The sequence below is a fragment of the Oculina patagonica genome, chromosome 12 (assembly GCF_052425735.1).
Source record: "Oculina patagonica isolate OP01 chromosome 12, crgOcupat, whole genome shotgun sequence".
Classification (NCBI taxonomy): domain Eukaryota; kingdom Metazoa; phylum Cnidaria; class Anthozoa; order Scleractinia; family Oculinidae; genus Oculina; species Oculina patagonica.
The window spans coordinates 24,907,421-24,930,955 of NC_135769.1; the positions used below are offsets into that span (position 1 = coordinate 24,907,421).

At 39.3% G+C, this 23,535-nt stretch overlaps 3 protein-coding genes across 3 annotated transcripts; 1 reads left to right on the plus strand and 2 right to left on the minus strand.

The window, feature by feature from the left end:
* Positions 1 to 20: 20 nt before the first annotated feature.
* LOC144632194 (uncharacterized) lies at positions 21 to 9,972 on the minus strand. Its single transcript, XM_078490793.1, has 11 exons — positions 9,877 to 9,972; positions 8,327 to 8,720; positions 5,519 to 5,775; positions 4,548 to 4,748; positions 2,679 to 3,138; positions 2,037 to 2,087; positions 1,524 to 1,568; positions 1,129 to 1,176; positions 995 to 1,054; positions 643 to 696; positions 21 to 540 (listed from the first exon to the last, which is right to left on the minus strand). Exons 1-11 carry the CDS (start codon positions 9,941 to 9,943, stop codon positions 462 to 464), a joined length of 1,716 nt encoding a protein of 571 aa, XP_078346919.1. The 5' UTR covers positions 9,944 to 9,972; the 3' UTR covers positions 21 to 461.
* Positions 9,973 to 16,042: 6,070 nt separating this feature from the next.
* LOC144633835 (BTB/POZ domain-containing protein 6-B-like) lies at positions 16,043 to 17,307 on the plus strand. Its single transcript, XM_078492719.1, has one exon. It carries the CDS (start codon positions 16,102 to 16,104, stop codon positions 17,290 to 17,292), a length of 1,191 nt encoding a protein of 396 aa, XP_078348845.1. The 5' UTR covers positions 16,043 to 16,101; the 3' UTR covers positions 17,293 to 17,307.
* Positions 17,308 to 20,266: 2,959 nt separating this feature from the next.
* Positions 20,267 to 21,883, minus strand: LOC144633825 (uncharacterized). Its single transcript, XM_078492709.1, has one exon. It carries the CDS (start codon positions 21,775 to 21,777, stop codon positions 20,401 to 20,403), a length of 1,377 nt encoding a protein of 458 aa, XP_078348835.1. The 5' UTR covers positions 21,778 to 21,883; the 3' UTR covers positions 20,267 to 20,400.
* Between the last annotated feature and the right edge of the window lie 1,652 nt (positions 21,884 to 23,535).

Here is a 23,535-nt window from a genome sequence, read left to right on the forward strand (position 1 = left end):
CATAGCCATCTGTTAATAAGTTAAGGTGTCAATCATAGAACACAAATGGAAGATTATTGGTACACCTGACCAGAAGTTACCTTTATTGGCTTTTTGTCTCTTGCTCGCGAATCCCTCGTCTCTTCCCTCGCGCGCTTCTCATACTCGCGCCCTATATTACTCAGCGCCATAGACTTTTTAGTAAACTATTAATAAAATGTAATAAGGCGACCATTTTGGAAAACCAGTCAATTTTTTATTTTCACATTTCGCTAAGGTTGACACGATTAAACCTCAGTACATTTTTTTGTTTTCTTAAGCTAATAGACTACGAGAAGTCCTCCTTTTCCCTCACTTCGTCGAACGAGAAGCGAAAAAAAACAACAAGAAAAAAACCAAAACAAAATCCGGGAGGTAAAAAAAGCTGCATGCAAGTGCGAGATGCCGGCTGTGATGTTGAAGTTAGTAGAGTGCATATACCATCACGTGATTGTTTTGTAGTGGAGATGATTGGCTATTCCCGAGTCCCTCTCGTCTTCTGGTCCTTCACCAAATGACACACTAGAAAAGCAACCATTCACAAGTTAGTCCATCGGTTGACAAAGACAAGCAAGCATCCTTCCCCAAATTTGGTACAACGGTACTATATTTGTTTATTCTCACCTCTCATAAAGGACGTTTTCTTCTATTTTTGTAACGGAGAAGCGAGGATTGCAACTAAAACAGATTGAAAAAGAAAGCCAATTTAAAGTTCGAATAAAGTTACAATAATATCGTACATTCTAAAAATAATAATAAAAGTGTCAAGTTTAAAACACCCTTCCTCCCAAAATATATTTTAACACAACTCACGCCCAAAATACCCACGAAAATTTACGACATTGAAAACACGCTACCAAAATCAACGCCTTTTAACCCCAAGAATCCTCCGTTTCACCGTCGTGTCCTTTTTAAACTCGAGTATATATTAATTCCTCTTTTGAACTCTTGTCGAAGCAAAAAAGACGAAGTTTACCTTTCATACAGTATGTTTTCTGAAGATCTGTCCTCATAACTCTGTGGCTGTGTGCAAACGCTGCAAATATATTAAAAATGAAACATTTTTAAATTGTCTCCTACAGGCAAAGACCCAAGTGGACATAAACATACCTATCGTATAAAAGATTTTCTTGTGAAGATGTCTTTTCCATGACTTGCCTGAAAATAAAAGAAAGAGACCAAAAATTAATTGGTTTGGTCGAGACTAATCTGAAAAATACTGCCAGTAGTGTACTCATGCAGTAGTCTAACGAATCGTTGTCGGTATAACATTAATTCCATGTTTTTAAAAAAGCTATAGGGAAATGAAACAATAGACATTTACGTTTTCTCCAGTTCAGAATTAATGTTTTATGTAATTCTGTTTGACGACCACAACTGAAAATTAATTTATTGCAAGCTTGGAGCCAATTAAGTGATTTCATATTTCACGCCAAGTAAAAACCGTAAACCACAGCTCGCAAAATTCACTTTAAACCCCTTTTAAGGACAAACATCGTACAAACCTGCCAGAAACGAGATCCTCCATGGACAAAGATTTCTCAATATCGCTTGTGCAGGAAAAACGAAAAGAAAGTTAATGTGCACTAAAGAAATAGAGTTACAGAAGGCAAACGATACGTTGATTCAGTGTTTACCATTTTACTTTATGCGTAGTGTTTTTAAAGCGCCATGGTTGCAGGTTACTGTGGTTGAAACTATTACAGGAAAATGTGTGTGTGTTTTTTTTTTAAATGGCTAGGTCCCCCTAGCCCCCTCTTTGCTGACAATAGAAACTGTCGGGATTACCGGTCATCGTACGTCAGGGATCCGATCATGGTACTTTGCCAAATTGACTTCTTAATTTTGTCTTTTCCATTGCAAACAAGTGACGAAAATGAAGAAAAACATCAACTGGCAGATCTTGTCATGATGTACCACTAAATTTAAAAATGAACATCAAAATAATTGACTGGCAATCAGTAAAGAGAATTAACATCCTTATGTTAACAATAACAGTGATGTTTAATACTATGTACCTCATGTATACTTTAACATTTGATCCTTTTCGTGGTTTTATGTATTTCACTCTGTAAAAAGAACGAAATAAACTGTTCAATCTTTTTTCACTGGCCACAAATATAGGACTGTCCACTCAGTATATTCTGGGTTAAAAAACTAGTCTGTAAAAAGTTCCTCTGATAATCACTCCCCCACACCGTAAAAAAAAACAAAACAAAACAAAACATCACCATACGTTTATATTGGGCTTCACATAAGTTTCCTACAGTTATGGCTTCTTTTCTGTGCATAGCGCGTCCTTCAAATTTTTATTTTAAAGTTGTTTCGACGTAAATTGCGTTCATATACAAATGCGTACGTCTATCCGACATGTCGACACTGAAACAAGCCCAAGTAAAAGCCATTTGATCTCAACTGTTAAACCAGGACATATTAAGTTCAAGTTAGGGTGTGAGAGCTAGGGTGTGACTCAATCTCGTGCCCAAGGTGCTTTTCCCTGGGCCGAGGTTGAAAAAAGTGATGAGGACTGGGACTGGCAGTTGCAACAACATCTACGGTGGACAGGGAGAGATCGTGTTCAATTGTGATGGCCACGTACAGAGCAATTTTATACGCCATGTGGCCGGGAAGGATAGTGTGTTAGTTTATTATCACCTTACCTTCTTCTGTATAAAACAAACATGGAGATTATTACGCCAAGTAGAACTAAACCACCAACTGCCGTCCCGATCAGGAAATTAGTCCCATGAAACAGTTTACGCGATGACCTAGCCTCGTTCCCGCGGGGCGGTATACTACTACCAACACTGGATAGGGTAGGGGACTTCGTGCTTGCTGATAACACAACACTCAGCGATGCTGTAACTTTGGAAACCTGAATCGCCGATGAATAAACAGTAGCAGTCCACAGTCTAGTCTCGCTTTGGTTCCAGCCCCGAGAGGGAGACTGAGCACTAACTATACCAGAAGACACTGCGGTGGGATATGTTATAAAGCTTGATGGAAAGACTGGGCGTGTTATGGGTATAAACGTTGTCGGTTGAGTTGAAACGGTCCTGGCGGTTGAGTGGTGTGAAACGGAAGTGACAGGCGAGGCTGTAACATTTATAGAAGAAGCACCTAAAAAGGAATTAAAGGGACATGGTCAGCGTTCTTACCGCGCTGACCTGGACACTAGTTTTCACGTTTTGAAAAAAGACCACTGTGGACTTTTTTTCAAAACAAACCTTCAGAAATCTGCTTCAATCTTCTCAGTGTTTCACTAAATGGGAAAATTTAGAAGAAAAAAAAAACACTGAGAAGATTGAAGCAGATTTCTGAAGGTTCTCTACGCGTATTTTGATTTCGGGTTAAGGTGGACTTTTTTCAAAACGTGAACGCTGACCATGTCCCTTTAAGATAGAGTTAAACAATGGCGTGCTCTGAAAATAAACTACTTGTCAATTAGAATGTTTTCACAAAAGGAACCAACATACTCTCTCGTAGTGTTCCTAAAATTTTGTCCAAGTTACTATTCAGTAAGCTGGCCACGTCGCCACTATAAGTGTCTCATAGGTAAGTGACTGAGCCCAGCTGTTCAAGGGTGGATAACGCTATCCACCAGGCCCTAGTTGTTCAAAAAGTGGATAACTCTATCCACAGGATAAATAGCTATCCAGTGGAAAAGTATTAACAAAACATTCTGCACTATCCACCGGATAGTGATTTATCCGGTGGATAGCCTTATCCACCTTTTGAGAAACTGGGGCCTGATAAATCGCTATCCAGTGGATAAGTGTTTACAAAACATACTGCGCTATCCACCGGAAAGTGGTTTATCCAGTGGATAGCATTATCCCCCCTTTGAACAACTGGGCCCAGAACGATATAACTACCTTATTCTTACTAATTTTCGCGCTTACTTAATTTCGCGAAAAGTCGGAAGCCAAATTTCGCGAGTATTAATTTTCGTGAATGTAAGAAAAATTAGAGCAAAAGTGTATTAAATTTCGCGATTTCGTCAGTGTTTTTTAAAAGAAACTAATATACAAAGGACTGATTTTTCGCAATGTTTTTTCGCGCTTATTAAATTTCGCGATTATTTTGAAATCGCGAAAATTAGTACATGTGCTCGCGAAAATTAGTAAGAATAAGGTAATTGATGGCAACTCCATAAACCGATGTAAAGCATAGGGACCGCGGTGATGGCTATTGGTTATGGTTTCGCAAAACAAGGAAAACTAACAACTTTGCTGTGATTGATTAAAGCAAGTCGCAAGAGCATAATTAACTTTCAGCCATAGAAGTTAAAAGATATTCTGACGGTCACTGAAAAGCTACTTACACTGCCAGCACCTCCACCTCTGCACCATCCTTTTTGGGGTCGGGAATTCACCAGGGAGGGGGGGGGGGCATCTTGATCGGATAGAAGGGCTTATTTAAAGCGGATTCAACAGCAATAGCCTACTTGAAGAATAGAAATTCATACTTTTGCTATCGATATAATGAAGAAACAAACTTACAAATTACTGGCATAATGTAAAACTTACGTTTGCAGCTAGTGACGAAGGGAAACTTCCAGGTTCCGCTTTCTAAACATGTTGTGGTCTGTCCCGCGGGATTCTCGGGAGTGAACCCAGGATTGCAGGTAACCGAGCATGTATCGTTAAACTTGTTGCGATTACTTTCACCACAGCGATCGGGTTTCAATTCTCCGTTGTCAGGTTTTCTTAAAGGGGGACAGTAAATAGCTGCATGGAGAAACATAAAGAACCGCTAAGATATAGCACCCGCAGATTTACTTTGCAGAGCAATATGTACAAGCTACTCTGTCAGGAATTATGTTCCACAAGCGACTGCTGCAATTCGGGCCACCTGAAAGCCTTACTTGTAAATATTCAAAATCAAATTGATTGCAAGGTTGGTACTCGGCAATAGCGCAAAATGTATTGGCCAGTATTTCAACTAGCAGTGCTAGTCTTTGGAGCCACTAGCTCTGCTAGTTGAAACACTGGCCAATAAATTCATTGTACCCTTTTGCAGTGGTACAAGCCTCGAAATCAATATTGGTTTTATTTAGTACACTTAGAGTGACGTCAGATGTGGTACGAGCATTTCCTGAGCAAGAGATCCGAAAACAGACAAGTCAAGCAGTTTTATTCTTCATTGCGTGGTCCTCTGCATTAAATTGTTTTCCTATTTTAACAATTCATTTTTGTATATGTCTAGAGCATCGGCCGAGCCAATAACCTGCATTTTTTAAAATCTAACATGACAGGAGCAAGATAAAACCATCAGCTCTAATCACAAAAACAAAAGCGTAGTCGAGCAGTTAATTCTCTTCACCTATTGTTATAATTTTCTTAAATGTAATTAATGAGAACTTGTTGGACAATCAGGTCGAATCAGGTTTACGTGAACTGGTTTTGTTTATCAGTGTCGCCGGCCTACTTGTCAATACACGTAAGGAGAAAATTGACATTTATCACCTTCGACGATTAAAGAATCAAACGTCACTTACGTCTGTAGTAACAGTAGTAGATCACGTGACCAACAGGGTCTCTTGTTACACCATAAGGATGAGCACCAGCATAATCGTTCTTTGACAGGATTGTCAAATACTCCGTCTCGTAGTAAATGTATTCTAAGTTTGACATGGCCCCTCTGACCGCCTGGCAAGTTTTACTGCCGTAAGCTATCAGATAGAACGGCCAGTCCAGAGGGAGGCTGATGGGAGATAGGGCCGAGCCACGAGTGCTGCAGCAGTAGTAGATGCGCCTGTTGGAATATGCAAATGCATTTGCTTAATAAAAAGCGCAATACGTGTGTTGTTTTATTACAGAAACAACAACAAGGTTTATTTGAACTGCAAAATTACTAGTTACTACCTAAACAATAAATAAATTAAAAATACATACAGTTGCTGGTCACCCAAAATAACTAGAAAGCTAAACTAGTTGTACCTATCGGTAAGTGCCAACGAGCGAAATACTCATGTTTGTTCATAAGAACAGATATTGAATGGTTTTTGATAGAACTATATTTGAAATGACCAAAATAAGGTAAATTGTATTTTAGGTAATATGCGAAAAAGTGCTACTATTTCAGTCTCTGGTGTTCATAAATGACACAGGCTTGATAGCCTGCGTAGCAGGCGCCGTAGTTTCCAGCGCGTGTATTCCCGCGATCGCGCACTCTTTTAAACACACTAAAAAACGTACACAGATGTCTGCTACGCAGGCTACGGGTTTGACAGATTGATAACTCTTGACAAATCTTTAAATTCTTTTCAACGTTAAAATGTCACAAAATGTAGGCAATAAATGAGGTTTAATCACTGTTTTTTAAATACAACACGCGATGGTTTAAATGTTTCAAGAACTTCTTATAAATCAAATCCCAAAATCAAAACTGCTAAGATGCTTTTTTAAAAATAATTTTCAGTAATCAGAGACAGTAATGCACGGGTCAGATTTCAGTCTCGCATGCGAAGTGTCATGTTCAGTTACGCAAAACTTGAAAAATTTGAACAGAAAACAAAACTTGAACGGTCAAGGATTATTTGGAGACAAAATTTTTATTCAAGTTAACATTACATTTGCCGTTAGAAGCAAAAAACTTTTGACTTTCTTGTGTGTATGACATGCAGTAATTTTAGTGAGCGTCGCTTTGTATTGATGTTATTCCTACGCGTAGCGAAAATACGTGCCAAATAAAATATAAACGGTATTTGATTTGGAATAAATCATCGGTCAAACAATTACTATAAACACAATCAACACTAAAAGGAAGCATTTACCCGACTTCAGCATTCTCATAAGTCAAGAAAACTCTATTTGAAGTCAACAGTCCGCTTTTGATTTTCATGTCTCTCTTCGATCGTAAATCAAAGGACTCCAAAGTCGAAAGATTATTTCGTCGCTTTGAAGACCTTGATGTTCATTTTTTCGGCGGTCGAATATTCTGTAGGGTATTCTCTTTCGATTAATAATTCCCTAAAGGTGTATTTATCGGTAAAGGGATGAATGACCACATTGAAAATTTTAACAGCGAGCCGCGTGGACGCCATTTTGGTCATTTGCTCTCTAGCAAGGAGTGAGAGACTGAGAACCAGTTGGGAAGAACAATACAACCCAAATATGGGGTTTACTTACACCCAAATATGGTCAAAACAAGTCCCTTACGCAGAACTTAAGATTTTCTCTGCCTATACACTCACACGCACACGGCTCTATGATTCTGCCGCCTCGACAGCCTCGCCTCTTGGCTCGGCTGTCTCGTTGGCAACTAGTTGGGTGACCACCATTTATTAATTTAAAGTAAGTATAAGGTTAGAAAAGAGGCATTTTACATTTTACACACTTAATTAAGGAGGTAGATTACAGAACAAATAATTCTTAAGCATGTATGTACAATAAAAAAGATAATAGTAAAAAAGAAAAATGGCAGAAATGCCAGAATATAGCAATTAGTAGAAAAACCTAATAGAAATTAATGAAATGCAAGGATAATTCTCTTTTAAATGAGTAAGGGGTTAGAATCTTAAATCTCTCATCAATTTCATTCCATAATATAGGTCTATTATATTGAATTTGCCATAGTTTGTTCGAAAGCTATTGTACTACTTCCTCGCATACATCGAAACGATTTCTTACCCATTTGCTTCCAAGTCTACAATGAATTTTCTCTTGAAAAGGTTTAACAACTGTTTTTCAATTGCTATCATTTTAATTGTCACACATTAAGGTTTCATAAAGAGACTTAAAGTTAGGACCGCACTTGAAAGCATAATAAGCAGTACCACATAACAGTACAAAAGTTTTTTTTTCAAAGATTTCTCTCCTCCGCAGAAGCTGCTGAGAGAATCTTAGGACGGGGGAGGGAGGGGAGCGTCAGTCGTGCATCGAGAGTCTAAAATTTTTCTCTCCCTAATCTTCGCACGCGCACTAATACGCGAATACAACAGAAGCCTCTGAAATTCAAAAGTTAGAATAACATTGCGCAGTACCACGCGAAAGCACTGCTCAATACATTTCTCAACAGTTTTTTTTATTTCAATGGTCTCAGAGGGCCACTTGGGTCAAAATGAAAATGAAAAAAAAAGAAATTAGAATCACATCGCTGGTATTTAGTATAGTTTAGAACAAATTTTTTTATGGTGGATTTCCACTGACGCGTAATTTTTTACGCGCGTGAGAAAATTTAGAGCAAATGTAAGAACGTCTAGCGTAAACGTGTAAGCAAGCCGTTTATACATTGTGTCTAATATTTTTCACGCACGTTAAAAATTACGCGTCAGTGGAAATCCACCATTAGTCTTTGTACTCACGTATTCTGATCGTAAACTCCCTTCGGCACTGTTCCCCACTTAGAGTTCTTGTTGTAAGATATAGCGGTATTTTCATCATCCCACTGGACCCAGCCAATGTCCATACCCCAGGGGCATCTCTGGCCCCACAAATAAATACAGTACTTCCCAGAAGGCCACTTGCTCCTCTGAGAATCGTTTATAGTAGATGTTTTCATACAAAACGATCGCTCGACATCCCCGTTCGGTCTGACGGCAGCATTTAAATGGAATTGCAGAGAATGTCTCGTCTGCGGGTCTGTATCCTCCAAGTCTTGATACAGTGTTCCTGTGTTCCACTTTATGGATGAGTCGGAGGGACAACCGTTAATAGCCATTGGTAGACCATATAATCCCTCCGGCCAACCTGTCATTCCTAAAACGCGACACATATGCACCTCACAACCAAACCACAATTCGTGAGCTACATTCACACAAGTACGTTTACTAAGCTTGAGTCCCTGCTCCGTATAAAAATAGCCAAAGTGGTTACATCGATAAACGTTTATGTGTACTTGCATTGGCTTCCCCCTCCCCAGGGCAAGCCAGTCTTCAAAGTGAGTGACCCTCCACCCAGGATCACCTTCCCCCCAGGCCAGTTTGCAGCTATCAGCCGACAAAGAAATGCATGAAAAGAAATGTATGGAAAGCTCTCTCGCCTAGGGTAGCTCGGTATGAAGGGTAACCCTCTTACCAGAGACAACTTTTTTAGTCTATATAAACAGGCCCAAAATATCGTGCAAACATGGTATCTCCACAAAGTTCTGGTCCCCAGAGGCCGGGATCCTTCCGGTCAGCGCCAGGGATCGACCGGAAGGATCGTGGCCTCTGAGGACGAGAATGCGTTACATGTCATAAGCTCCCTCAGCTGAGCTCTGCATATTCCACTCCTGACCGCAAGTGACTCGCGTTTTGCGCCCATGTCTGTCGTTTCTCTTCTGGTCCGTCACGCAACGCAGTCCTTTCCAATGAACGGAGAGTGCGTGACACAAAGAATCATAAGAGAAACACACCTCCGTGCAGACGACACCACGGGAGGTTTTTTATATTATCCATGCAAAACAAAGAAACAAACAGTCCAACCGACAAAAACGACATAAATGACTGCTAATAAAAACGTGCCGAGCATATTAGAATTCGGACAAAAAGTTACAAAAAAAGGTTGATTGATCGATTGATTGAAAAGCTAGTAGCCTTTTGTAACGCAATGTGAGTTGAATTTCTCAATACGACAGATTGCTAGTGGCGCCACAAGCTCAGCATGCAAAGATATTGTGCTCAGAAATTCACAAACGCTATTATCTTTCTTGATTTCTGGTCAGGATTTGAGATTGGAGTTTTTAGGTGTCCCATCAAAGATTCACGTGTAATAGCAAAACGCAGCAAAACGCATACTGCCGGAACATGTGCAAAAGTTTCCTATATTCCTCTCCCTACGCCCCCGGCTACATAGGCTTAATTACCTCTAGTCTATAATAAAAATATTTAAACACTGCACGATAATATTTCATAAGAAATTCGTAACACAGTACCTTTGATTCTCGGTGATGGTAAAAGTAGATTTAAAATGAAGAGCTCAAAAACTGTTGCCGCGTACATTATTGCCGAGAATTACGCCAGCATTACTGCATGTTGGCTAATCATGATGTTATTGTACGATGTACGTCAAAACAGGTCAAGTACCAAGATCAGTTTACCAGTTAAAAATTAGCTCTGAGAACAAAGGCCCAAGAATTAGAAAAGCCCACTGAACTTCACATGTATTTCAAATAATAATCCGACTTGTGACTGTGCGTACTTGTTTTGAAATCCTTTCGATGAACTGAGTTGTGTAGGTGATCGTGGTTATTGTTGACTAAATTGTTAATGACCTTTACAGTGTTTTCCCTCCGCGGGATTGGTTGAGGGGGGACGACTCCCATATGAAACAGACGCGATGCTCATCGGAAATTTTTAATTAAACTCCTAAAGAGATCATGCAATCTGGGCTTGGATTAAGCTTTTTTGACCCCTTAAAGATACCAAATTAAAAAAAAAAATAGAATTCATATTAGACCTTGCCAGCTAAGGGACGGAGCATTATTTTCTTGGAGGGAGGGGGGAGAGGGGGGGGGGGGGGGAGAGATGAAAAATTTTTCTCTGCGACCTTTTTTTGTTTCGAAATACAAACTATGTTTTGTTATACATATCTTGTTTGCAAACAATAAATTTTACCTTTCTAGGCCCGCAAACATTTTTTTTCAATATTTTTCATAAAGTTTTCAAGTTATGCGGATTCGGATCACTTAACGAAAATAACGGCGGCTTGAAGGATCATTGACGGATTGGGCCAAAAAATAGCACGGATCGGCGGATTTTCGTACCCCTATTCACCCCTTCTTGTACCTCGAAGTAAATTCTGAAAGTTACGGAGAGCTTTCGTTTAAACTAAAGTTGATGGAATTATAGGTGGTTTTCACTGTCACGCCACTGTAACGCCGCAAAAAAATAAATCCAAAACTATTGTCAAAAATATCAAGAATATTACAGGTTGTACAATACTACTATATAAACTACTTGTCCAAGTCTCAGGTCTGTACGGTATTCCGTAATCGAGTTATCCATCAAAATGTTTTACGCAAATTTAGAAAGCACAGTATGGAAACGCCATGTTGGAGCCCAACTGCTTGGGCTCCAACATGGCGGCCGGAAATCAACAAAAACAACTGGCATTCACTTCTGCTACAAAAAGCGGTCAGATGACCATCATGAACAAGTAAACATTCAGATAAACACTTCTTACAAAATCTCAACTGTTCAGATTGTTAAAAATTACAATATGAAGAATTTTCTTAAGTATACGTGACAGCCTTCTGGCGGCCATTTTTGATCACGTGTGGCGTGAAACTCCGAAATTCAAAATGCTTTATCTTAAAGACGGCGCATGCTATCGAGCTTAAAACCTTCAACAAGATATATATTTAGGACGTCTAATAGCCAGTGAAGGATAAAAACTAAGGGGACTTGCGATCCTGGATTTTAGAATTTTGATGACGTCATGTGAAAACCAAGAATTGATCAGTTGAAGGGCAATGCTTATTTCGTGAAAACTCCACTCGTCGAAAGAAATCATTAACAACATCGTAATTACTTGTATTACAAATCAAAAAAATAAAATAAAATTTGCCGTAAAGCGAGGCCGGATAAGCACTGCGGTAGTGGTAAGTAATTACATTAGCACATTTTCTTGGTAGTTTTTCAACCTCGTTCCCAGGGCTTTTCCCTTGATTCCAAATCACCAAGGGAAAAGCCCTGGGAACGAGGTTGGGTAGTTTTTGAGGGTCTCAATACCTGTAAAACAGCCAAAAATTTAGCCGTTAGGCGTAAAAATTGAAAAATTTTAACCGTTAGCCATAAAAAATGTTAACCGTAAAAAAACCCAGCCACTAAAACAAAGGTCTCAAGATCTTTTTCCAAGACATTTTTCTCTTGCTTTTTACGTGTTTTGGTACCAAGTAAGGACGATACTCTAAATTAGACAAACCGAAAGTGTTGGAAGTGTCTGCCGAATTTGTCATGGCACAAGTTAAGTCGTGGGCTTTCATTGCAACTCCCTGAGTTGCTTTACAAATGTTTACAGCTAATTTGAGAAAGGTTGTCAGAAAAAACGCAAATGTGCATGCGACAAGACCGAAAGGTAGTATGGGTAGGAGTAGAGAGCTTCTGTACGCGCTTCTGCATGTGCAAAAAGGGTACTTTTAGCCCCCTGAATTTTAGAAAAATTTTCAAAACACAAACACATGCGACAGAAAAAGTAAAGCAACAAAAAAAAGGCCTCTTGAGAGGAAAAAACAAAATCTTAACGTGCAAAAATACAAACTTGTACATATCCTCAAGGCCAATATGCAAAATCCAAGTGAATACCCAGACCACCTTTCGGTCTTGTCACGTGCACTTTTGTGCTTTTTTCCGACTGCAACCTTCATCAAATTAGCTGTAACTGCAGTTCACACGATTTGTTTCATATCATTATCTCACATCCTCACATTTAGGGCCGGGTGTAAATAAAGCGTGTTTTTGATCCGCTTGATCAGCGGTTTCACAGTTCAGTTCGTAGTTAAGTACATTTGCGAAGCGGTACAAAAATTAATTTTCCAATAAGGCTTTGATACCTTTCTTTAATTGATTCTAAGATATACATGAATTAACATACAGAACTATATTATCTCAGTATTGAGATGTTATTGAGATGTTTTCAATGCGAAAAAAATAAGCTTGGCTCCTGTCACGGTCATCTTTTATACGTCACGTTCGGTTCGCTCTGATCCAGCCTTTTTCAAGGTCGGTAATGAAGTTAATAATATACGTAGTAACACAAAATAAAGGCTATGAACATGGAGCTCTACATACACAAATAGTCATCAATAGACCATTCAACTATCTAAGCGTTATAAATAAGATATTTAGCTGAACAGTAAGGTGGGAAACTGACCCGTTGTTTTATAGGTTCCATGACTGCTACCAGCTGAAGCACGCCAAAAGGTGAATCGTACTCCTTGGCACTCTACAAACGCTTGCCCTTCCTTTCCGTACGAGCGATTCGTATACAGTACATGTAGCTGGGCTGTACAATGTAGTACTCTACTGATAGACAGTGTGTCTCAATGCTGCATATCAATCAATTTATAATTAGATTCAGTTGAAAGACGAGTGTGAGCCTCATTTTAGTTACTGAACACTTTAAGCTGTCAGTGAAGTCATAAAAGTGACGTCATAGTGGTGACCTCTATAACTCTCTATAATACAGACACCTCTCTAAAACGGACACTTTGCTCTGTCCCTTCGGTGTCCGTATTAGAGAGGTTCAACTGCATATCAAAAACCCATACAACTTTATTAGCTGAACAGTAAGGTGGGAAACTGGCCCTTTATTTGAGAGGTTCCATTGTTGGTTATATCTTCAATAGTAGGAAAGACGAATTTTACTCCTTGGCACTCAACAGATGCTTTCCCTTCTATTCCGTACCATGATTCAGGACCTTTGATAAGTGACACTAACTTGTACGCATTATTTTCCACTAAAAAAACTGGACGATCGAACAGTACAACAAAGCCAAAATAGGTATAATAAGAATGAGTCACGTCCTTTTCTGAGATGTAGGATCCTGATTGTTTTCCCAGTAAAGAGCCATTTGTGGCATCTTTAACTTCTATAGAAACTGTGTACTCGGCACTTTCAAGAAAACCAAAATGCCGAACTCCGTGTAACATGATAGGCTTGTCGACAGTGAAATCAAGAATGCCTGGCTTTCCGCGCTGGTATTCCCACTCACAAAGATACCGTCTAAATCTATAGCATCGATGAAAAGACTGAATTATAGGAGTTTGTATAAAAAATAACGATGATGTTAAAACATCATTATAGTATTTTATCATGTCCTCAGCCTCTTCGAAAGTTAGAATGCAAGTATCGACCGAGGCAAATTCCTTCTCCGACATCAATGGAAACCTTATCGCTTTCACGATCTCCTCTCCCAGAATTCGTCTTTTCGCATCTCCATCAGGAGATATTCCTTGCCTTTCACCGTCTTTTATGGCACAGCGATCAACAGCTTTAAACAGTTCCACTTCCTTCACAGTCAATACTTCTCTCTTCACAACAGACTCGACAAGGGATCGCTCAAGTGTGACAAACTCATCTGACGTCACAGCTTCTTCTATTTGCTTCTCAATCACTTCCCAGCAACGATCTTCCAAATCTTTTTCTTTCTGAGCGTGCGATAAGATACAAAACATGTTGGATGCTTTCAAATTGTCTCGCAGATATTCCGTACATTTCCCAGGTAGTGAAGGCACCATATATTTAAAGTTCAGCAAGCAAACCCTGTGTACGATCTCCTACCGGTATACGTTGGATCAACTGAGTGATCTAATCGGTTTAACACATAGAAAACTGAAATTGAAAAGCAGAGACCGATAAAACGTAGAATGAGAGAATTAGTTTTGTACTTTATTTCGGCTGGCCAAACCAGCCTTCTTCAGGTACAATGGGATGACGTAAAACCAGGACGATTCTACATACTACCCAAAGTACACAAACCCGGCAATCCAGGACGCCCCATCGTTTCATCTAATAGCCATCCCACTGAACGCATATCCCACTTCGTTGACTGCTACCTTCAACCTTTAGTTCATAAAATACCATCCTTTGTTAAAGATATTAACGACTTCCTTAACAAACTCCTCACCATCAGTACTTTACCCGCCAACTCTCTGTTATAATGAAGGTATTTATGACTGTGACCACTTTCTTAGTACTTCCTCTCATAAAACCATTCCTACCACCAAACTCTGTGACCTCATTCGTATGATTCTCAACTTTAACAACTTCACATTTAACAATAACCACTACCTTCAAATCCACGGCACAGCCATGGGTACCAAAATGGCTCCATCTTATGCCAACCTTTTCCTGGGCTATTTCGAAGCCAAAGCTTTAGAAAGTGCCCCATTCCAACCCCACACTTGGTTTAGATATATCGATGATATTTTTATGATCTGGACTGAAGGTCTGCATAACCTAAAAGTCTTCATCGATTATCTCAACAGCATTCATCCCACCATCAAATTCACCAGCTCACATTCTTCAACTAACGTACCTTTTCTTGACGTACTGTCAGTACTGACCTTTACACCAAACCTACCGACAAACACCAACATTTACTTTACTCTTCTTGCCATCCCTCACATACTAAAAAAGCCATTCCTTTCAGTCTAGCACTCCGTTTACGACGCATTTGTTCTACCGACGAAACGTTCAATACTCGCGCTGCCCAACTTACAACGTACCTTCTCAAACGAGGTTACAACCGTAACCTTGTCACCAAACAAATACAACGCACGACCGACATCCCCCGTAGACTTGCCTTACATAACTACTTTTAATCCATCGCTTCCTCACATCTCTAACATTATCAAAAGACATTTTCATTTACTCTCTTCTAACCGCTGCAAAACCGTTTTTCAACCGTTGCCTGTTGTTGCTTTTTTAGTTTCTTACAATGTAATATTAATTTCTCTTAGGTAGGTAGTTAGTCACACGTACACACGAACCCTCAAGCATGTATTTGCTTTAAAACAGATCGTGGTTAAATAAAGGTTTTTATTATTATCAGGCGCTCCCCTAACCTTCGCGATTTACTAGTGAAGGCCGAACTCCCTTCTAATTTGACTAATCCGCATGGCTTCTTTTTGACTTTTCTTTTACAAACGAAGGGAAACCTTTTGTTTCGCAAAACAATGAAACTAGCTACAGTTTTGGGATTACAGGCCTAGCCCTAACCCCTAAGCTTAACCCTAGCGAAAAAAGCTTAACCCTAAACCCCAAGGGTTAGGGTTAGGACCGGTGAGAGAAACTCATGCATAATCAGAACTCACTTGTTAGCCACCCTAGAACTAGAACTTGATTACATAGAACTTGATCACCCTAGAACTTGATCACATACGCGAAATTGGATTGTAATGCGTAAGATTGTGACAGACAAAACGATCAACAACAGTAGAAAGAATCAGAGGTTTGGGGTGGTCTGTGTTCAGAGTTTCAATGCAGTTTTTAAATATTTACGCCCGCGTCACGCAGTTGCGTGACACGCTGTAAGCCTGCAGTCGCAACAATGGTCAATTCAGCGGTAACTTTTCCTGTTTCGAGTGCAATGCGATCGAATAAATCTGCCGAGGGACAAAACTAAAGAAAGAAAGACTGTACTTGAGTACTAACGATGACTCATGTGGAAGAGAATTGGCAGACGAAACGATCAACTGTCGTCGAGAGAACCACGTTTATTTTCAACAACGAGTTACTGAGCGATGTGAAGTTTGTTGTTCCAGTGTCGACTGGCGAAAGTGAAAGCAAGAAGGTGATCCCAGCTCACAAGTTTGTGCTTGCAATCGGTAGTCCTGTGTTCTTTGCCATGTTCTATGGTCAAATGGCGGAGACTACAGACTCTATTGAACTGCCTGACTGTGATTACGAGAGCCTGTTAGAATTGCTTCGTTTCTTCTACAGCGACGAAGTGAATTTAACCGGAAGTAATGTGATGCAAGTGTTGTACTTGGCGAACAAATATATGGTGCCTTCACTAGCTGGGAAATGCAACAAATACCTGCAAGACAATTTGAAAGCATCAAACGTGTTCTGCATTCTGCCGCACGCTCAGAAATTCGAAGAGAAAGATTTGGAAAATCGATGCTGGGAAGTGATTGAGAAGCAGACGGAAGAAGCTGTGACGTCAGATGAATTTGTCACAGTCGAGCGATCCCTTGTCGAGTCTGTTGTGATGAGAGAAGTATTGAACGTAAAGGAAGTGGAACTGTTTAAAGCTGTTGATCGCTGGGCCATAAAAGAAGGTGAAAGGCAAGGAATAACTCCTGATGGCGATGCGAAGAGACGAATTCTGGGAGAGGAGATTGTAAAGGCGATACGATTTCCATTGATGTCACTGAAGGAGTTTGCTTCTGTTGTTCTTGACTGCAACATTCTTTCGACGAGAGAGATTACCGACATGATGAAGTACTACGGTGACGTATTATCATCGCCGTTGCCATTCATAAAGGCCAGAAGGATGAGAAGATTTCAGCGATGTTTAAGGTTTGGAAAAGTGGTCTTCGAAGGTGGGTGGAATTATACCTTTTTGGACCAAGAATTTAATGATATTTGTGTAACTGCTAGCAGAGCATTTACCTTACATGGAGTTCAGCTCTTTGGCTGTCAAGGTGGCCAGTACGAAGTAACCACGGAACTGAGAAATAGGACTGAGAACTCCCTTTTGGCTACACAAGCTGGATCGTATTTACCAGAGAAGGACGAGACTGGAGCTTACTTTTCCTTTGATGTGTTGTTTGATCATGCAGTTCGTTTAGAAAGTGGTAAAATGTATCAAATATCAGCAACAGTAAGTGGTCCCCCGTAAGAAAAGAGTAAGAAGAAGAAGAAGAAAGAAGAAGAGTAAGAAAAACTTTATTTACCCACGGAATCCCATTCATCAGTTAATGGTCTTCCAGAGATCCGTGCTCTAATATAATTACAATTTAAAATAAATAATGAATTCAAATATGTGTAGAATCTATAAATATATATATTAATAATTAACAATTCTCTTAAAAATATTTAGGTCTTTCGATTTTTTGACTTCTACAGGAAGTGCATTCCATGCCACTACTCCGTTATAGGCGAGGCTCCTTTTAAGGAACTCTGTGTTAGGTTTTGGAACACATAGGTTTATATGGCAGCCTCTAGTTTCATAGTGATGAGTCTCTCTAACTGGAATGAAGTTTCGTGCCAACGAGTGTGGTGCCAGATTGTTGGCAATTTTGTACATAGTTGTTACTTTTTGTTGGTACCAGCGATCTTCTAGAGGCTGCCATCCTAGGTCCTTTCTTAGATCAGCAGATCTGACTTCATAGCCAGACCTAGTGATAATTCTTGCTGCTCGATTTTGTAGTCTTTGTAATTTTGTCCGTAACCCTTTATCACATGTGTGCCAAACAGGCGAGCAGTAATCAAAGTGAGGTTGTATAATTGATTTATAGATTTGATTTAAAGAATCATTAGGGAGTATTTCACGGGTTCGCCTTAGGACACCTAAGCCCTTGCTAACTTTTTTACTAATATTAGAAACATGTTCCTTCCAAGTAAGGTTTTCATCTAAGGTGACACCCAGCGACACTGTTTTTTCAACTCGTTTTAGATTGGTATCTCCAATCTTTAGGTTTAGGTCTAAATTTGCGTGATTTAGCCTTTTTCTAGAGCCAATTATCATATATTCAGTTTTTACCACATTAATACTGAGGCGATTTGCATCAAGCCAATTTTCTAGTTGTTTTAGGTCTTCATTCAATTTAAGCTCAATAGAATGGGTATCGATGCCACTTGATGTTATGCTGGTATCATCAGCATACATACTTGGAATGGAATAAGTTAAGCAACCAGGCAAATCATTTATGTATAGTAAGAAAAGTAGAGGGCCCAGTATAGAGCCTTGAGGGACTCCACATTTTATATTTTCACAGTTGGATATGTTCCCATTAGTATAACAATATTGCGTTCTATTAGTTAGATACGATCTAAACCATTTTAATTCGTTTGCTATTATGCCATAACTTTGCATTTTTTTAATTAAAATATCATGGTCAACTGTGTCAAAGGCCTTTTTAAGGTCCAGGAAAACAGCAACATTAATTTTACCTTCATCCATATTTTTTAACCAAACAATGGTATCTTTAAGCAAGGCTGTTAGTGTTGAGTTTAATGGTCTGAACCCTGACTGGTGATCTGAGAGAATATTATTTTCTTCTAGATATTTATAAATTTGGGAGAAAATTATTTTTTCGATAATTTTTGAGACTATTGGTAGGATGGAGATTGGTCTGTAGTTACTTGGATCACATCTATCTTTAGACTTATACTTGGGAAGTACTTTAGCGACCTTCCAATCATCAGGAAAGATGCCACTTGAAATTGAGGCATTAAAGATGTGGGAGAGTGGCGTGGAAATAACATTACAGGCAAGCTTGAAAATCGATGCCGGGAGCTTGTCCAGACCAGTAGCTTTGTTTGCTGAGAGTTTTCTGATGGTTTCTTCAACTATGTTGCAGTTTATTTGCTCAAATTTAAAGGATTGTGATCTTTCTGTATGGAGTTCTATGGAATCATGGTTAGGAGTAGGTAGATGTTCTGCAAGAGATGGTCCAATGTTTACAAAATATTTATTGAGCAGATTTGCAATTTCTTTGGGGTCAGTAATGTCATCTTCATTCGCCTTTAGCTTATTAATTCGGATTACTTTCGATGTTTTACTCATAGCTGCATTTAAGACTTTCCAGGTGTTTTTTATATCATTGCAACTTTCATTTATCTTATTTATGAAGTAATCACGTTTAGTTTCCTTCATTTTCCTGTTTAGTTCGTTTTTGGCTTTGCGATAAGCGTTCCAGTTCGCTTGGGAGTTATTTTTTACGGCTCGTTTCTTCAAGGCATCCCTATGAAACATAAGCTTTTTAAGCTCGAAGCTAAGCCACGGCACCCCTTTATTTCTCAAATATCTGGTTTTAACTGGCGCATGCAGATTAAGAATATTGGTGAAAATATTATTAAAGATTGACCATTTTTTGTTTGGATCATCAAAAGATTCGATTGTGTCCCAGGGTGCTTCAGTTAGATCGTTTAAGAATGAGGCTTTATCAAAGTTTTTAAAGCTTCTTTTTTCTATTATTCTAGGTTGCCCCCTTGGGGAAACTAAGCGGCGAACAGTATAAATAAGACTATGGTCGCTAATTGAAATATGGCACACACCGCTCTTGTATATATGTTGAGGCGAGTTAGTAATTATATGGTCAATCAGAGATTTGGATGTTTTAGTTATGCGGGTTGGTTGTTTAATTAGTTGCTTATATTGATATTCATCGTAAAGTGATAGCAACCTTTTCGTATGTAAACTTGCATTAGCTTCTAATAAGTTGCAGTTAAAATCACCAAGTATCACGGATTCCTTATTTACATTATCTAGTTTAGCTAAGAGTGCATCAAGTTTGTCGAAGAGGTCGAGGTCAGATCCTGGAGGTCGGTACCATGTGCTAACACAAAATGGCTGGGTAAATTTAGCTGAGATTTCGATGGTTAGTGACTCCAGGTGTACACATCCAAGATCTTCCCTCTCGACAAAAGCAATGTTTTCTTTAATATACATAGCTACACCGCCTCCTTGACGGTTGCGATCTTTACGTATTATGCTATAGCCTGGTAGTGCTACTTCATTGTCATTGATCGATTCATCAAGTCTTGTTTCATTAATTGCAAGTATGTCAAGGGAGTTGTTCTCCATTAACATTTTAAGCTCGTCGATATGTTTTATGAGACTTGTGATGTTCAGGCTAGCTATTTTGAAACCTTTTAACTTATTAATTTCATGAAGAGGGTGAGGACTTGTTTTGGAATTAATTTCGGCAGGAGAATTTGCACCTTTATCAATATACTTATTAGTAGGAGTCTCACCTAATAACGGAGTAGTAGCCATAGGCGATCAATTTTGGCGAGAAAGATATTTCAGCATGTTCGTGGCCAGCTGTTTGGTTCCCGACATGTTTAGGTGAAGTCCGCTTCTGTTTAGGTGGCTTTCATCAATGTTATCATTGGAGATCCAGCCCCAGCCTCGTTGAGCGCAGAACTTTTGTAGGCGTTTGTTTGCATCAGCAATCTTCGGGTTGAGATTTGCGTCATCGGATCTGTTTATTATTTGTGAAAAGGCTATTTCAATGTGTGGATGGTCGTGATTGATGTTTTGTGCTATGTCGACGAGGGAGTCGGCAACTTGTTGTGGAGATTTGGTCTGAATGTCGTTTGTGCCTGTGTGAATGATGATCGATTTAGGTTTGTTTCGAACTGTTGGTTTTATGTAGTCAGCAATGTCAGCTGTCTGAGCACCAGGAAACGATCTAATAAAGACATTACAGCCGGCTCTCTTCTTCATCTTATAGCCTTGTAGATGTTTGATGATTGAGTCACCGATAATGACAGCGGAGTTAGTTATTGAAGATCTCTCTGGTTGGGGTTCCGAAGGCTGTTTTTTGGTATTTTTGCTGGGTTTGGTAGCTTCTCGCGTTGAGCTTGAGGGTGCACGCTCCTTTGGGATTTGAGTCTTTGATTTAGTTGTTTTGGAATATGGTACATCTTGCCACTCTGGTTGAATCGAGTTCGCTGGATGTTCCTTTTTTCCAGAATCATTTGTGTTTAGTTCTTCGTGTAGGAGGCGTAGAGCAGTGATTAAACTTAGACGTTCATTCTCCAGGTCGCGTATTTTCTTTTCGGCTGCTTTAAGATTCATGTTTAGCTCGTCGTTCTTACGCGAAAGCTCGTTGTTTTGTTGCTTCAAGGTGTGATTATTTTGATCCATAATTTGAATATTATCATTCAGAGGTACTGAATTACGAAGGATTTCGAATTGTTTTTCGAGGTTAAGCAGCTTTGATTCGACAACTGAGCAGCCTCCACATTTGGTTTTGTGGGGGGAGGCATTTGATGACTCTATATCCAACGGTGTACTGATATTAATCGCTGCAGAAGACGAGTCATCTGAACCTGACATGTCCATGCCGGTGGCTTGTAGTACGAGTTGTTCATCCTTCGCATCGAAAAGTTTGCGTAGCTTTTCTCTGAGTGTGGTGAAATCCGAGCCTTGTGTCTGAAGGGTATTGGTTGTAGAATACCATTTGACAATAACGGCATCCGTTTTGTACACGAATAAGTTGTGTGTAGGGTCGCTCGAGATGGCACCATCACAAGAAGCTCCCAGCAAGGTCTTTACAAGCGTGACGAGTTCATCGAAATTTCCGTACCATTTAAATTGATCTTTTGCTTCCAGATAGCCAAGCTTGCTTGAGAGAATTGTAATATTGGCCATTGGAGCGGAAATTCCGTCAGTTGTAGCAATATTCAAGTAGTAAAATTGAAAAATTCGTTGAGCAAATAAAACACGTGTGTACGTCTTCAGTATATGCTAATGACCCGTCATGGTATGGAAGAGACGGGAAAACATCTGTTGAGGTTTCTGGGGTGACATTTACCTTTAGTAAATGTACCTACCTTCGTTCTTCTGTATCTACTGGCCAATTTCCTGCACTGATTTTTAGCTTGTAATATTAGCTATTGTGACAAGTGTGCAAATAGTTATCCATATTGTGTTTGGTGCATGCCAACGAACAGTGTTTGTGTGGGGACAATTCTTCTCTAGGTTATCCTTCACATTACTATTTAAATTGTTTCAGTTTAGTGTAGCCTGCAGGCCAGTTTCGCTACCTCCACGAAATTATCTTCTAGAGAAATAATTTTTTTGGTTGGTAGAAAGTCAGCAAACTTTTTTGTACTGATAGTTTGTGAACTCGAGGATTGTTTATGGTAGCGAATTTCGTGTTAAAAATTTAGCCGATTTTCTTATTTTTCTCGAGATAAATGGACTTCTGGCGGAAACAAACTACATCAGGATTCTTATCTATCAAGAAAATATGAAGTAACTGAAATAGCTATTGAGGTAAAATGAAAGAAATCGACTTTTCAACTGCTGCCACTCAATGCTCTGTTTTTTCTGAACGGTGCTGTGTTGTGTCCATCCATGGAGAGCACAAAACCGGCTCGTAGCTGCTTCTTCACGATAGGATCATTATCACCCTTTTTGTAGCGTACGCTGCAACAATTGTAACTGTAACGTGCACTGCTATGTCAGTCGTGCCAGTTGCAGTGGCAGGAAGGGAAATAGACCCCTACCTAATAGACGTATAAGGAAACGAACTCAGAAAATACCTGTGAGTTTACACATGATTATGAATAGATTAAAGGCACTGATTACAATACTTGTAGAATAGTTACAATAATTACAGTAATGTTACCGAAGTTTACTTTAGGAAAAGACTTAAAAAGAACACCTACTATGGTTAGAAAATATACTAATGGGATGAGCTATTCATGAGCATAATAGATTTTGCATTTTTAAGAGATCTTTTATTCTTGCTATATATTCCTCGCGGTAAACGTATAAACTTTAAACTGGATTTTTAATTATAACTCAACCAATGAGAATATTATATTTCGGAAACCCAGCCAATTTTCCGCATGAAAAACTAACTTTTTTTTGAAAAATACATTTCTTTTGTACTTGATATCAATAGCAAAGGATACCTGTATTTACCTAGGCAAGGGTAGTATATACGCAAAACGTATGAACTTTTTCAAATCGATTACCTTTAGCAGTTTGTATTGTGAACTAGTGTAAGGTATCGACAAGGTTTTCTCAACAATAAAGACGTTTTGCTGAGTACCAAAGAAGTCATCTGGCTGTCTGCTGCGTTAACACGGAAAAAGGCGAAGTTTCTTTACCTCTGGCATAGTGCAACGAGTACCGGCTGCCAAGCAAGTGGCTCAACCCCGGGGGGGAAACTCCCTTATTAGGGCTTAACGGGGACGTGCGGCCCGATAGGGTATGGTTTTCAGGCTTTTTTGTCTTGAACGGGGTATATATTTCCCCCTTTTCGTCTTAAACAGAGTATCTTTGCATGAACCAATGTCAAACAGGATAGGCTTATATGCCTGCAGCCAAATATTCACAAATTGTTCCGTATTGCTGACTTACGTTGAATTTGGCATTGATACTTAGTTTAATTCACGA

What these genes read in the sequence shown, in the direction of transcription:
- LOC144633825 (XM_078492709.1), bottom strand. Translation starts at nt 21,777, where the DNA reads ATGGCCAATATTACAATTCTCTCAAGCAAGCTTGGCTATCTGGAAGCA.
- LOC144633835 (XM_078492719.1), top strand. Translation starts at nt 16,102, where the DNA reads ATGACTCATGTGGAAGAGAATTGGCAGACGAAACGATCAACTGTCGTC.
- LOC144632194 (XM_078490793.1), bottom strand. Translation starts at nt 9,943, where the DNA reads ATGTACGCGGCAACAGTTTTTGAGCTCTTCATTTTAAATCTACTTTTA. An exon ending in ACCATCACCGAGAATCAAAG is followed by an intron (nt 8,721 to 9,876) that starts GTACTGTGTTAC and finishes GTCGCGTTTTAG; the next exon opens with GAATGACAGGTTGGCCGGAG. An exon ending in AATGTTAAAGTATACATGAG is followed by an intron (nt 1,569 to 2,036) that starts GTACATAGTATT and finishes TTCCTGCACAAG; the next exon opens with CGATATTGAGAAATCTTTGT.